Raw genomic sequence first — 16,391 nt, 5'->3', positions numbered from 1 at the left:
TAACAGACTTGTGATGCAAGGATTTAAAATGATTGTGAAGAAGCTAAAAATGTAGCAAAGTTGCAATAAGTTTGAATACAAATTTGTGAATTATCTACTTAAACCTTATATTCTGTTGATATTTGCACAAATATCTATAAAATATTAGTACAAATAATTCAGAATGCCACACATTGTCATACTGTCATTAGAGTCAACATTTCTTTAAAGTCGCCATGAGACGGAAGTAGCGATTGCCTTATTTTCCCCGTGGTGACGTATATCCGAATGAAACGGCTTTTGAGATGAAATAAGGCAGGGCTGGATTTGAATTTGTCCATCGAGATCTGATTGGATCGTTTGAAGTTGGGTCGTGTTGCTAATTGCTAATCGCTGCGATCTTCTCCCGGACCCCGCCCACCTGCCATACTTATGACCGGAAGTGAAGAGAGATCGTTTTGAAGAGGGGGGGATTTGCATTTTTGATTAAAGATTATGAGCCCACACAAATTTTTTAAAAAATAATGAAGCTCACATATAATTTAATTTGTTAATAATACCACAATATTAAAAAAAAATATATATATCGTTTTTCATTTCAATTTCATTGTGACTTTAAATCCAATTCAGTTGGATTAAAGTACACTGACAAAAAGCAAACAACAAATGGTAACACTTTATTTTACGGTGTCTTTGTTACACATGCTACATGTAATTATTTTTGTAATAACAGTTAATTATGCATAATTACATGCAACTAACACTTAACCAAACCTTAATCCTAACCCCAACCCTATAGTAAGTACATGTTATTAATCATTATTACTTACTACTTAAATGTATAATTACACTGTAACAGTGACAACATAAAATAAAGTGTGACCCAACAAATTTATGGCAAAGGTGTGATTTTTGACTTACAGCAGATGACTGTAATGTATCGAAAAAAATTCACAAAAATAAAGCATCCCGAATGGCACGAAGAGAGAAAACAAGAGCTACATACAAGCTTGAATGTTAATCAACTGTCATAAAATCACAAAGCTCTCCATCCTGTTACCATTGAGGTCCCATGATGCAGTATAATATGAATGGTATCAGTTCACTCCAATAAATAATGCAGTAAATAACTGTAGTGATAACTTTAAATAGTCATCAAATGTTTTATTAAATCAGTAGTACAAATGAAATCCAAGAATGCAGTTATAAGTTAACAATATTTCTCTAAAAAACAATCCTTCGTTTCTGCATGTACGCGTGTTATTTTTAAATTATTATGTACATCACATGAGTATTGGTTGCTGTGGAAATTATCGCCCTCCACCATTGGCTGCACCTCCTCCGGCTCCGCCTCCAGACTGATCCTGAGCTCCGGACATCATCAGGAAAAGAACAAGCGGGACGATATACATCCACTGATAATAAAAGAGCAAAACAAAAGAGGATTTTAACATTTGTGTCTGTCAGTTTAAAATGCATTTAAATGAGGATTCCTTGTGCCAGTGATGTGGTGCAGGGCAATCACAGATGATGAAATTTATCTGGCAAATCATTTTCAGTTTCATCATTCCTCACTCTCCATTTTTCCACCTCCACCATTTGCTGTTCCTTTACAAATAACTTTCCACAGGGAATGGGGAATCAGGAGAAATGAGACAGAAAAACACATAAAAGTAAAACAGGCACTGTGGGTCAAGAACATGAATCTATGTATAGATGAGCTCTGATCACCAGCTTGAGAATCGCATCACCCGACCTGATTGTAAATCCTAAAGAATCTTCCAACTCTATTTACATCAATACACCACTGATTTGGTCATGACCCAGCAGAAAACATTACATAAACCAAAAACACACACAGACAACTAAACACTAAGTTGAAACAGAGGAAGGATAAGAGGACTTGTGGGTGCGTGTACAGGCCCAAAAATACCCCCACACACAATGAAAGAAATGCAGCTGGAGTGACAGAGTAACCAAGTAGGCTAAAATGAGATTTCAGTACTTGAAATGAATGGAAATCAGCTCTGCTCTCTGGCGCCCCCTGGTGGGGTTTGTGCTGAATTGGTGGCCATGAGGAACACTGCACCTCCCAGAATCAAATACCACTGGAACACAGCACAGACCAGCACAAAGTCAACACAGACACAGCATAGTGAACACAGAAAAGCCAACCACGACACGCTGCTGTAGAATTAAGAAAGGGTAAAACCGGGACATTAGTACTAGTAACTCAGGGACTGCAGCAACGCAAGATTTGACACTCGGGACGGCATAAACCAGGAAGTTGGAGAAAAGCAGCAAATAAACAAATGGCACCAAACAAACACCCAAGACCACTCAGGAGTGGTCATCTGGGGAACTGCAGTCCACTACTGTTAAACAAACAAACAAACAAGTAGGCAAAGAATAAATACACTAATACAAACAAGACAGCAAAGAACTAGTAGCGGGAATAAAGGATGTTTGAAAAAGTGTTATTCCATTCAGGAAAGTGAAATGGATGAGACATATAACATCTTTTCTAACTACATAGAAGGGAAATTATCCATGTTATTTTGTTTAACAAATTATTAATGAGTGAGTGAACTCATCTGTTACAGTAATGCAAACTGAAACTTTGTCAATAGTCAAGGCAAAAACAGAAATACTCACATATTTAGCAAAGAAAGATTTCTGCTCTTGTGGGTTTTTTCCTTTCTTTTCCATTTCCTGTTCCATCCTCTCAATGAAAGGTGCCGTTTCAGGTCTAAAGAAACAAACACATTTCATACACATACAAGCTTATAACAAAGGTGGGTGGGTGGGCATGCACCCACAAGCAAGTTAAGGGTTCAATGTTCACATTAATGATCATGCTCAAAGTGTATATGCTTGGCACTATCTATTTAATAAATATTTTCATTAGGGATGCACCGAATGTTTGGCAACCAAAATTATTTGGCCGAAAATAGCAACAAAATAAAAGGCCGAATAAATTTTACAGAACAATGAGGTCTTTGATGGCGCGATCAAATAGTACCCAGCCAGCGCAGAGTGAGAGACGCACAAATGCAGCAAACATGTTGGTAAACATTTTAATGTGTATGAGAAAGATGCAAAAACATAAAGCACTACAAGTTTCATTTATCATTTAAGACATTCTAAACACATGCAGCGTATGAGAAAGACACGGTGGTGATCCTGGGTATTTGTCTGCTGAATGCACACGCACAGAGAACGAGAGACATTAGGTCTTCATCTCATGTCAATGAAGAGTGTCAGCAGTATGTAATAAAAACCTCCTAGAACCAGTAAAGTCCTACAATGACAAACAATATATTAAACGAGAAAAAAAAACGTTTATTAACAATAAGTTTTTTGTTAGACCACTTTTTCCTCTGTCCTCTTCTGTCAATCTTGCCACTGTCTCTCTCTCCCTTTGATCGTGCCTGACTGTGCACGCAGATGCGCGTCCACTGCAATGAATAGGTTATTTGCATTTTGCGCAAGAATAGAAGTTCGGATTAAAATCCGTTTAGTCTATCTATAGCTATCTGATCAGAGAAGTGACCAGGTGTAAAAGACCATATAATGACTGCTGGAATGTTAAACATTATTATTGTTAAACAATGTGAAATAAGTAAAAGGACATTCTGAAAATGTAACTTGTGCAATGGTGAGAAAATTGGCAAAATAATTAGAAAAAAAATGTGGTTGTTCGGTATTCGGCTTCGGCCAAGAATTTTCCTGTCGGTGCATTCCTAATTTTCATTTACTTTAAGAAATACTAAGTAACATGAGTATAAATGTAGGTGTGTGTGTGCACTTACCCAGGTGCATTGACTGGTGCCACAACGCTTATAGTTGTGTTAAAGACTTCCAGGTCAACTTCATCTTCCACCTCTATCCCACGACATGAGCCGGGGACTGTCACTATGGAAATACCGATAACATATCCGCTGACATCAGTGTGAAGAGTGATGACATCACTGAGATGGGACTCCACTAATGAACACTTTGAAAGAAAGGAAAAGAGACACAATGAATATAGACAATTATGCTAATAGCAATCATACACATTTGGTAAAGTACGGACATACAAAACTAAGTATTTTTTCGTTCTCTTTTAATGCGATTCCAGCTTCTAGGAAAAGGTTAGCAGGGGGAGCCAGGTTTAGCTTTTCAAAAACTAAACTACAAAGAAATAAAAACTTTAAAACTAAAATTAATTGGATTAACTTGGGTAAAGACCTTTATAAAGTAGAATACATAACAGAATAAAATGTAAAAGTATTAGAATCCATCCAGTAGAATATGTTTAACAGAGAGTGGATTTTGACAAGATGAACACTTTTCTCCTTTTAGTAAAAATGTGTGTGTGAGTATTGAGAGCTTCTTTTCAAGCATTTATCCCAGATACCTATATTTATTAAATATTTAAGCACAACATGTGTTCAAAATAAGATTGTTTGTAGGGTTTCAGGCAGAACACACTTGAATGTGCACACTAAAACCCTCTCCAGTAAGATAGTTGCTGAAGGACTAGTCAATCATCCTGACATATTCCTATTAAGATTGAGATACAATGTGGCCCTGTCTGAGAAATCAAGGTTTAACTCCCATAATCGAATTCTGAAATTAGAAGCATCACAATTTGATTTCAATCATTGATTTGTCTTTGACATGACCTTACTAAGATACAGTGTTAAAGCCATCGAATGGCTTTGTTTGACAGGGGGTCACGTTTAAACTTACAGCTCTGACGAATGCAGTAAGGTAACCATCAGATTGTTTCTCTGTCTGCCGGTCTGCCTGCAGATTTACTCTAGGGACTCGGATCCTGTATAAGCCATCAACTGCTGCCACATCCTGAAAGACATTTATTAGATCAGTGTACAGATATAAACTTTAATATATATACGTGCCTCTTAAACAGACTTGTATTTTTACCTTCAGTGTATTCATATCTTTCTCAGAGAGCTGGTTTTGCGAGAGATGCACAGTGCTCTCTCTTCCACCCCTGAACTGTAGAGCACCACGAAGGCGAAATCTGGGGACATCATCTAATGTACATATATGTATAGTGAGTGATATGCATAATCAGATAAACACATTTTTATAGAGAATGTAACTCAGACTGTCCTAATACTCATCCACTTCAAAGGAGTGCTCGAGTGGCACAGAAAATCCGCTAAACTCTGTGTCCACACCATCTCCTGACTGACAGACACAATCACTCAGTATCCATTGTAACAGTATCAGCTAACTGTTACATACTAGCAGGTTAGCATGCAAAAGCTCCAGCGAAACACATATTACATTACTATAAGGTATGTCAAATACATAACTCACCCTTCGACCATTGTTGCATTCGCCAAACTGTGTACATAATAGCGTTATAGTAGAAAGAACGGACAGAATAGCAGTCAAGGCTGTCATTGTCGCCATTTTGTCGCGAGCCTTGAGAGACTCCTTTTACCGGAACTACAAGTTTTCAAAACAAAAGTCATAAAAACGTTTAAAATAATCATTGAAACAATTTAAGCAGAAATTCAATTTTTCTTTCATCTCATTCTAGTGTGTCTCCGTTTTATTTTCAGACATTATGCGTTTTAATTACTATGTATTTCAGTTACATTAAATCAAGACTTCACATTAAAGGTCTTCAGTGTTTGTTTAATCAAACCGATGTTGTTTTGTCTCTAAAACTGGTTATGCCAGCATCTCTAATAATCACACATATAACTTTCCTAAAATATAAATAAAATAAAAAGAATTCGTTTCTCTTTATCAATCAAAGTGAACGTTTGCTCTGTTGAACACTAGAGGGCACTCTTAATATGAAACACAGTCACATTGAAGAGCTGTTTAGATCTCTCGGTTTTTCGCCGGGCACAGTGGCGTGTGCCTGTAATCCAAGCTACTGGGAGGCTGAGGCTGGCGGATCGTTTGAGCTCAGGGGTTCTGGGCTGCAGTGGACTATGCCGATCGGGTGTCCGCACTAAGTTCGGTATCGATATGGTGCTCCTGGGGGAGCCCGGGACTACCAGGTCGTCTAAGGAGGGGTGCACCGGCCCAGGTCGGAAACGGAGCAGGTCAAAGCCCCCGTGCCGATCAGTAGTGGGATCGCGCCTGTGAATAGACACTGCAGTGCAGCCTGGGTAATACAGCGGGACTCAGTCTTTTGCGTATTTCGTTAAATTCCTTTTTTTTATTGAACTTATTGGATTTAATGAATACATTACTTTTTAAATTTATTGATTTCACTCTCAAGCCTTATGTGATACATTAATCAAAATGTATATATTTTAAATACATCTATATGAATACATTTTATTTATAAAAATCGATAAGAATTTGGTTATTTAAACAGAAATAAAGAAGTTAGAAAACAAACATTTACCGCCTCCCTCTGCTTAAGAGTTGAAACTACACCTAAATTTTATGCAACATGATTACTAACCAGTAGGAGCCGCTGTTTACACTGTTTTGAAATGTAATTAAATGACAGAGAATTGCCCACATGGCTTTTTCATCGCTATTATACATTTCTGTCTTCAAAGACACATCAGCCTAAATACATTTTAATTATAAAACGAGGAAAATTGGGTAATTTAACCCACAACAGTATCGAACAGGATTTCAGGTATTTACCGCCACCGTCTGTTTAATAGTTAAAATTACACTTGAATTTATGCAACATAAATCCTGAACCAGCAGGAGCCGCTGTTCGCTACATTGTTGAGAAAACAAATGACAGAATTTCCCACACAGCAATTAAGGATATGCAAATGGAGATATATTGACTTGACTCCTGAATCTGCGGCCCAGTTTTCTTCAAAATGATTAATATTTAGCACTCATGATGCTGTATTAGTAATCATGTTTAAATAATGAAACTTATAGTTTTCCAAACGACATCCACAGGCCAACTTTAGTTTACATGAACGCCCAGTGGATGAACCTGTCTACATTGTCAGCGTTACAGGTTAGTATCTCTTTATATTAATCGAATGCATGAATGATATTATGTTCTTGCAAGAGTTGAACGCTTGACTGGATGGTTTAGTAACACGTGATAGCACAGGCGCTATTTTTAATGACTAAAGTCAAATAGTAAACTCAAATGTGCAATAATATATTTTTCTTTCTTTAGACTCAACTTATGTTTTTAATTTTGTATGATAACTTTTACGTTATATAATGTAAACATTTAATTACGGCCGGGTCTATTTATGTTTCTTTAAAGTCGCCATGAAAATAAAATGAATAAACTGTCATTTGTTTTAGAATATTGTGAAAATTTTTTTTTAAAATCTGTGAGCTTCATTATTTTTTAAAAAATTAATGTGCCCTCGTAATCTTTAATCAAAAACGCAAATCTCCTCCCCTCCTCAAAACATCTCTTTACTTCCGGTCATATGGTATGGCAGGTGGGCGGGGTCCGGGAGAAGATCACTGCAATTAGCAACACAACCCTACTTCAAATTATCCAGATCTAGTCATCTCGATGGACAAATTAAAATCCAGCCCTTCCTTATTTCATTTCAGAAGCAGGGCTGCGTTCAGCCCCGACAAAACGTTGCACAACGTTTTTTAAACAGAAACAGTAAGGCGTTGAACACACTGGCTGCGTCCGAAACCGCATACTGTACAGTAGGTACTGAATGAGATGAAGTACCTACTTGCCGTTAAAACTGTACTGTAAAGTATGAATCCTGGTAGTATGAATGAGATTCGGACGTACTACATCCGCCATGTTGCTACATCACGTGACATACGCCATCATCACGTCATGTCATTGCAGCGCGAAAACAGCCGCATGCCTCTTCTGGGATAGTGAAGTGTCCATCGTATGCACAATGCAAAATCTAACCGGAAGTAGTAGGTCTTCCAGGTACTTTTTGCGTACTGTTTTTTGAATACATTGTATTTGGACATACTACTCGCCTCGCCTATTGCTTTTCGTGTACTATATAGTATGGAAGTAGGCAGTTTCGGACGCAGCAACTGTTCTAATGAAGCAAGAGTTGCAACTACGGTAGCTGAGCAGGCCATTCTTTGTGTTCTTTTAAAATGTTTCCGGAGCCCGAAGAAATCGTTATAAATACGTGTTTAATACGTATTTTTGTAGGCCAACCCCCATAAGTTGGCAGGACACTGGTTTCCCTGCTAAAAAGCCCATTCATTTTTCCAATAGACTTTTGAATTATTGCAAAAAAAATAAAAACTGTGCTTAACAAAAGTTTATGACACTTACACGTGGTTTTGTCCAACATAATCTTCACAGATGAAAGTCTAAATGTGTTACAGAAATAAAGAACAAAAACAAATTTAGACTAATTTTAGATAAATGTAAACAAATAAATATCTAAATTTAGATAATGCGAAAGTCTATGGGAAAAATGAATGGACTTTTTAGAGAGAACCAGTGTCCCACTGACTTCCGGGTTGGCCTACAGAAATACGCCATCATTGTGGCCCTCTATGAGGGTGTTTTTAAACTTTCCAGAAAGGTCAAATTTTTATGTTCCCCACACCAACTTTTTGAGTCAATAAGTTTCTTTTAACAGTATACATACTGGGAACTATATTCTCAGAAGGCGAACCACTGCTACTGGGAGGAGTGATTTGCTCGCAGCACCCGTGAAGCCCCTGATGAGGAACAAAGAGTTCGGTCAGAGTTGTGCAAATCACTCTGCCCAAGTAGCAGTGCTTCGCCTTCTGAGAATATAGTTCCCAGTATATATACTGTTAAAAAAGGCTGTGTTTCATATGACCATGTTATTTGTAGACGGTGTGACTATACAAATCACAACACATAAATAGGAAAATGTTGGCGTTATTTTGTCACTTATTGGGAGCAGTATGCTAGCTGAAGCCATTCACTTTCAGTCTTTGTGCTAAGCTAAGCTAAGCTAGCGGGGGCTGCGTCAGACAGAGTTACAGCACGCACGGAGATGAGAAAGGTATGTATGGACTTATCTAACTCTGGGGATACGGTGAATAAGCCAAATTCCCAAAATCTGGATGTGTTCCTTTAACAACTGCACCAACGCTGTGAAAACAACAGTATGCCCATTAGAAAAAAACACAAAATTTAGGCATAATTTGTTACCAAACTGCTTAATCATTCTTTTCTCATTTGACAGTGACTTTAATTAATCTGACAATAAAAAAAAAGTTTAACTTTCAGATAACAACTGTGATGCTGATTAATTGTCCCAGAGCAGTAGCCTTTTATGTTTTATTCTTGTGGGAAATTTATTCTTAAATGCCAATAGGATATTAACTCCTAAAAAAACATTAGCAGAATGGACCATCACTGCCACGGGTTGATCAGTGGCTAAAATCGATTACAATCAATTACAATCCCACAATTCTTCTGGTTCCCAGATTACTTTTTATTCAATTTCTATTGTTCAATAAAGTCGATGATTATCTCTACAACCATCCGTAATCAATACTGTACTGCTCCACACAGTAAAGCACCTGGGGACCTACAAACTGCCATGAAGATCTAAAGCAATACAAAACCAACACACACAAACACACCCGCACACATGTTTCATTACATTGATCATATGTCAGTGAGGTAAGTGATACGGTGTAGAGTATCGGCATGCCCTAACTAAACACATCTCCGCCTGTATGATTAGTACCGGTAGATCATTTCAGCAGGAGGGCTAGGGTTCTCCGTGACCCCTCATGTGATTTCCAAGACATTCTTTCTTTGAAATTAATATGTATTTATTCCATTCAGTCTTTGCTTTCTGTCAGCACAAGATCAGACAATAGTGTAGCCACACATGCCTTCAATACTATAATTAGACATTTCTCTACTATAAAGGCATGTGTGTGTCATAAGACTCGTGCTTTGATATTTTGCGATTAAGTTGTAGTTGTAGTCTGTTTGGTTGTATAGTTATATATAAGTTAACACATCATAAAAGTTTGTATCTTGTTACTTTGCTGTTGTCATCAGTATATCAGTTTTCACCGAATATGTGTTTCTTTTACGTGTGTGCAGGTTTCAATGTTTGATATTTTACTTTGTTAAGGCAAAATGTTTTGAACATTTATACACACAAAAACATTAATGAAATGCAACTAGACACCTTCTTAAAACATCTAAATGTTTTTTGCTTTCTGGTTTCAGAGGTAGGATTAGAGCTAGTGTTTATAAATATAATTGTGTATGAACTATAGAGGTTCTTACAAATATAACAATGTTATGTACATTTTATTTTAATGTTGCACATTGTTTCTAAACTGTTTGCTTTATTAAATGTTCCTCCCAAAAATGGTTCTTCTATGCCATTGTGAAGCAACTTTATTTTTAGGAGTGTAGCCTGGTGGGCTAGTTCTCCATTGGTTTTACATCTTAAACATAGTGTCAGTTAGCTAAGTTTATAAGGTTAGTCACGTGTTAGTTTGCTTTTATTGGAAAATGTGTAAACACTGTCAAAAATTAATCAAACTGTCACTAAAAATGATTGATTGGTTAAAGTGTCTGTGAGGCCCATTTCACACTATTTGAGGAGGTTCAAGTATAGGTAACGCTTGTAGTCTAGAAGTCTATGGGACTAGAAGTACATATAGCTTCTAGGGTCTGGGTATGTAGTTGTGAGTGTATGCACGTCTCTTATATCTCTCATTTGTTCCTTTCTCTCTTTGACACCTGCCACTCACTATATATAGCACAGTCTTCTCTCTCCCAAATGAAAAGTTCAAAGGAGCGTTTGTTGGAAGTTCAAGCTTATTAAAGTACTTAATGTGTAAAACGTCTTGAAATAAAAAAGATGGTAGGAGAACTGAGCTATAGGGTCAGCAGGTTAGCTTTCAGACGTACCTAACCTCTGACATCCCCGATGGCATTTCAGAAGCGATAAAGACCTGCATAGCTAGCCGTGAGCATATGATGTTTTTGATTCAGGTGTTTAAAGGTGCAATGTGTAATTTTTAGAAGGTTCTCTTGACAGAAATGCAAAATAATATACAAAACTATATTATCAGTGATGTATAAAGAGCTTTTCATAATGAACCGTTATGTTTTATTATCTTAGAATGAGATGTTTTTATCTACATAAACAGAGGGTCCCCTTAGATGGAAGTCGCCATTTTGTGCTGGCATGTTTCTACGGAAGCCCTTAACAGACAAACTTTTTTTACTAAGTTGTCTCTGTCAGTTACATGTTTTTCCGGTAGCTTCTCAATGCTTTTCAAAAGCGAGGGGTGAGCCGTGGGCTGAGCCGTTGGTTGTAATTCACAACCGTACCTCTGGTTGCCGCTAAAATTTACACACTGCACCTTTAACCAGAAAGATTTGAACCACCAGCTTTACCATATGTACCATGCTAGTTGACACGGAAGGGCTATGCTGGTCCACCAGCTAGATCACTGGCTCTAGTCAGCATTTCCTTCCCTTCCCCAAAAAAATCATATTTTGTAGGTTCACACCAGAAGCGAGTTCAATAATTTGCGCGATTATTACATACAAAGTCAATGCAAAAACGCGATCAGACGCGTCCTCGCATGGGGCGATGCAAATGAAGCGATATGGGCTTCACGTTTGCCGCGAAAACACACGCTATTCGCCTCAAACGTGTCTTCGCCCAAGTTGAAAATATTCAAAAATTCGCATAAGGTTAAATCCTGCGAGTAATCTAGAGGGAGTAACGTGATGCCCCGTGTTTGGTGTGTATGTAGCATAAAGGGGGTAGCACACTGGACGCGCAGCTCAGTGCTGTGTCGCGTCTAGGACAACTCAGAGGTATCGTAAACTGGAAGTGCACATTAAATAGCGCGAGCTTCGTCAGATAGCGTCTACTTCAAAATGCAAAATATACCTTAGCAGCCAATGTTAATCGTTAATGATTTGGGACAAATATGATGTTATTTAATGTTAAACTATGTAAGTGGTGCTCTGTGGCACGAAAGGGATTTGAGCAACTTCCTGAGTCAAAGCTGGGCGCTGCGGACAAGCGCCACCTGTCGGCGCCGATGTGCGTATACTCATAGAAAACAATGTGTTTGATTTCTTCAGCACGGCGGGGCGCTGAGCTGCGTGTCCGGTGTGCGACCCTCTTAAGAGTCTTTTCTGTCCATAATGAGATCACAGGTGACAAGCAGCTCCACCCTAAAATGTGAACATTTTATCTTTAACTTGCACTGGTCCTTTAACAAGATGAACTCTAAATTATGGTCTCTATCTTGACTCTGCTCTTCTTTGGTATAGACAAGGAAGTTGGATTCCTATAGGATCTCAAGTGACACCGTTGTGCGACTCTCCCTCCCTGCATCGTTCTTTTCTTCCTCACCCACCCTCCCCTCTCTTTCTCAAGGATGGCGGGGCCGAGCTTGTAGAGGGAGGAGTGAATAAAAGGGATGACAGATGAGTAAAGTATGGTAAAAAGAAAAGCGAGAGTGACCGACATATGACAAAGCACCATGCCTGAACCAAAGAAACCAGGTAAGTCTCTCCTGTTTATTTACGATAAAACATTTCATACCACAGCATATATTAATCTACCGTATTTCTACCTAACGTGACATTAATAGAAATGACTGCCTTTATCCGGCTGTAGCCCACATTTGTTTTTCCTTTTTGACCATGAGGTTAAGAAAGTTCGTTTATTGATAATTTGATTTACTGATTTCTATTGTACAATCAAAACTTGAATCACATCTTTGGTTGACACTTGTTGTTAGGGAAATACAGTTTTTGTGGTTAAATGTAAATCACGGGCCTGAATGTATAACTTATTGTAAGTAGATGGTTATACCATACCAGCACTGACAGGTGGTGAAAGATAAAGTTTTATAGGTTGGAGTGAGTGAGAGCTGTAAATTCAAATGGGTCAGTGTAACTTCATACTGATACTTCACACCTAGATACTAAATAGGTCTATTTGTTTGTAATGATTTAATTATTATTAGGTCTTACAATCAGTGATAAAATATTTTTCTATGCATAACAAATTAATTCTGTGTAAAAAAATATTTGAGGTTGCTCCTAAAGGACAAACAAAAATTATCAATTTACCAAATTAAATTATAAATAATATATGTGAATATATGAGGATATCTCATTAAGCTGCATAAATCGGTGGCAGATTAATTTGGTATTTGCGGAAGAGCCTTTATTCAAATACTTAAAAAAAAAAAAGTAAACTGTTCTTCATTTAGCAAAATTAAAAATTAATGACATAATTGCACCATTAAAGGGATAGTAATACACCCCAAAATAAATATATTATCATATTCCAAACCTGTTTTAACTGTTTTGTTCTGCTGAACACAAAATAAGATATTTTGAAGAATGTTTGCAACAAAGCAGATCTGGGGCACCATTGTCTTCCATAGCAGGAAAAATAATACTATTTTCTAAATAGTTTTGGGAAAAAAAACAATTTGGACGTTCAAGCTTCATATTTTAAACTCAATAAAGAAACTTTTGCACTGTAAAAAGTAAAGGTTGGATTAACTTAAAAAATTTAATTGGTAATTCACCTAAAACTTTAAGTGGAAAAAGCCAAAAAAATTGTTACCAAATTAAAAAAGTATTTCATCTTAAATTTTCACTTAAAGTAGGAACATTTAACGTCCTAAGATCCGAGCTTTGGTTTGGCTTGCATTTAAGATTTCTTCCAGCTATTTGGGGTTAGCGAGAACCAATAAATATAATAACCAAATATTTTTCTTTGAACATGAAGCAGTGTAATTGTCCCCGTTTGTGTACAACAGGTTCCAGGTACACAGAATTAAAGGTGCAAACAAAGGTGCATTAAAGGCGCAGCTCAGTCCACTGCTCACCCCTTGCTTTTGAAACACATAGAGAAGCTACTGTAGCCACCACTTGAAAAACATGTCATCGTCGGAGACAACTTAGTAAAAAAAATGTTGTCTGCTTAGGGCTTCTGTAGAAACATGGCGGCACAAATAGCGACTTCCACGTAAGGGGACCCTCTGTGTATGTAGATAAAAGCGTCTCATTCTAAAGTAATAAAAACATAACGGTTCATTATAAAAGGTCTTTATACACCCCTGATAATATAGTTTTGTATATAATTTAGCATTTCTGTCAAGAGATCCTTCTAAAAAATGACACACTGCACCTTTAAGTATTATGGTGCAAACAACAAAAATTGTGATGTCCACCAACTTAATGTCATGCAAATTTTTTGCTCGAGTTAAATATTTTCAACTTGGGCGAAGACGCGTTTGAGGCGAATAGCACGTGTCTTTGCGGCAAACGCGCCGCCCATATCGCGCCATTCGCAACGATCACGTCTGATCACTTTCACTTTTTACAGTATAAGGTGTTTCTCTATATAACCTATTAAATGGTAAATAATGAGGCCTCCTCTTAATATTATCAGTAGTAAGCCATAGGGACACATTTAGTATCCAGGTTGTTATCTAAGAATGACCTTTGAACACAAGTGTCAGCTGTGTGACCATTCCTACCCGATGTCTTCACTTTCTCTAATGATTCAGTTTTTCCTTCTAACTCAGCCTCATTAACCGAGCTAGCGTCTAACAGCGTTAAGGCCGGTTTGACAGCATGACATCAGCAGTGTCAAATAACTTGCCTTGCTTCTTTTATTGGACTGTGATCTGTTGATTCACATTTGCTACCCTCTTCGTTTTCCCTCTTGTCTCAATTCATCTCCTCTCATCTCATTTATCTTTCTTATACATCCCATCTTCACATTGTAGGGACCACACACAAGGACCTCCTTTTAGTTCATTAGCTCATTTAGTTCATTAAAGATTAAATTTAACACTCACTTACCCAATTCTGCCCCCCCCCCCACACAACCTTCTTTACTGTGAATGGAGGCATGTCAAGTTTAAGTCTGTCTGGATCTCCTGAACTTGTAGTGACTGGCACGATTCCTTAATAATCAGCTTCAAGAATAGCCATCTGGCCTTGAGCAGTCTGTAGGGTTTTCAAATGGACATGTTGACAGTGGTCATGTGTCTGGAGATGGGTGTGACCCGGCATATTGCTCTTTGATAATGATAGTAGCCTACTATAATAGTAAATGTGCACATACATGATCTCATATCATTTATCCTGGTATGGCAATGCATGGCTTGTGACAGGATGAGTGATGCATCCGAACGTGGATGTTTTTTTTTTGTTCATTAGAATTTGGAATAGTAGTACCAATTATGCCGTTTATGTAAAGTGTAGTATTTGGCAGTGTCGTCGATTTGTCCCCAAGTAAAGCCTTGAACACATACAGGCAGGGACGGGGGGCGATGCATGTCTTGACATTTAATGTGTCATTTCTTACTGTGCTAGTGTCTAGCATGACCTGATACCGTCAACATTACAATGTTCTACTTGGCATGTGTCTCATTCATGATGGATCACACACAGATGTCTGAACGTGTCCTCCAACTTAACCGTAATGGGATATGTACTGCATGACCTAATATTGTACTATGACAGTGTTCATAACTGCTGTTGAATATTCCATACACCAGCAGTGCTTAATTCTGTTCCTGGAAATCGGGAAACATCAAATATTCAAGAACCCAATGACCTTGATTAGTTGGTTCATTAGGAGTGAACTGAACTCTGCAGGAAAGTAGATATCCAGAAGCAGGATGGAGGACCCCTGCCCTGGACTGTGATCCATTTTAAAGACGATAAGACCCAAACAATCACAACCACTGTGCTAATTTGTTTCAGTTTATCTCTGTTAAATCATCTACATTTGTATCATAGCATAACATATCCTGCTTCCTTAGCACCCTCAGTATAAATCTTAACCATTTTTGAGCTATGCACACACACACAGAGAGAGAGAGAAAGAGAGAGAGAGAGAGAGAGAGAGAGAGAGAGAGAGAGAGAGAGAGAGAGAGAGAGAGAGATAACTGTCGAGGACATACCGTAATTCTTGTCAACAGCATCACATAAGCCACAGCATTTGGCATTGACTGTATAATGATAGCCTGTCTTTAGTTCATAAATTCTGGCAAGGCTAATGTATGTACGACATGTTATATGTTATACTTTACAACATATTTTAAACACAAATAAAGTATTTGTCATTTAAACTATGTTCAGTTTAGGTGATACCCATTTTTCAGTGTTAAAATAATTCTTGGCTTAACCTGTTAGATGATTTACAGGTGTAAACAGTGTCCCACTACCAAAATATTACTTAACCCAATATAACCGTCTCGATATATCATCTCTGGCTCAACTGATAGGGCTGTCTGTGAAGATGTGGGAGTGCTGTTGAAAACTGAATTGACAACAGTCATCATCAAGTGATATTCAGATAAAATAATTTCTAAAAAACTGATTATAGCTACATAGAGTGTGACCCATAGCAACCAGTTTATTTTTAAGCTCTGCCTACATAAGCCATGATTAGATATTACAACCGTCCCACTGGTGAACTGGTGTA

General features: G+C 37.7%; 2 protein-coding genes across 4 annotated transcripts in view; one reads left to right on the top strand and one right to left on the bottom strand.

Annotated features, from left to right (window-relative positions):
• Nucleotides 1–1,106: 1,106 nt before the first annotated feature.
• On the bottom strand, nt 1,107–5,445 carry emc10 (ER membrane protein complex subunit 10). 2 transcript variants are annotated; one of them, XM_073857303.1, is made up of 8 exons: nt 5,314–5,445; nt 5,116–5,181; nt 4,912–5,025; nt 4,717–4,830; nt 3,792–3,976; nt 2,635–2,728; nt 1,985–2,087; nt 1,107–1,394 (listed from the first exon to the last, which is right to left on the bottom strand). In XM_073857303.1, the coding sequence occupies exons 1-7, from the start codon at nt 5,407–5,409 to the stop codon at nt 2,001–2,003; spliced, it is 756 nt and encodes a 251-aa protein (XP_073713404.1). In that variant the 5' UTR covers nt 5,410–5,445; the 3' UTR covers nt 1,107–1,394; nt 1,985–2,000. The 2 variants fall into 2 exon arrangements, with proteins under 2 accessions (XP_073713404.1, XP_073713403.1); XM_073857302.1 differs by lacking the exon at nt 1,985–2,087.
• Nucleotides 5,446–6,760: 1,315 nt separating this feature from the next.
• The window catches only part of mybpc2a (myosin binding protein Ca), a 40,789-nt gene continuing 31,158 nt past the window's right edge, over nt 6,761–16,391 (top strand). Inside the window, exons 1-2 of one of the 2 annotated variants that reach the window (XM_073857298.1) lie at nt 6,761–6,949; nt 12,200–12,433. In XM_073857298.1, coding sequence (XP_073713399.1) covers nt 12,412–12,433 — 22 coding nt within the window. In that variant the 5' untranslated portion in view covers nt 6,761–6,949; nt 12,200–12,411. The remainder of the gene's footprint in view (nt 6,950–12,199; nt 12,434–16,391) is intronic. The other variant, XM_073857299.1, reaches the window with a different exon arrangement.

The sequence above is a fragment of the Misgurnus anguillicaudatus genome, chromosome 19, assembly GCF_027580225.2.
Source record: "Misgurnus anguillicaudatus chromosome 19, ASM2758022v2, whole genome shotgun sequence".
NCBI classification, from domain to species: domain Eukaryota; kingdom Metazoa; phylum Chordata; class Actinopteri; order Cypriniformes; family Cobitidae; genus Misgurnus; species Misgurnus anguillicaudatus.
Note: the sequence above shows the minus strand (reverse complement) of the source record. Positions and strands in the feature narration are given on the sequence as shown.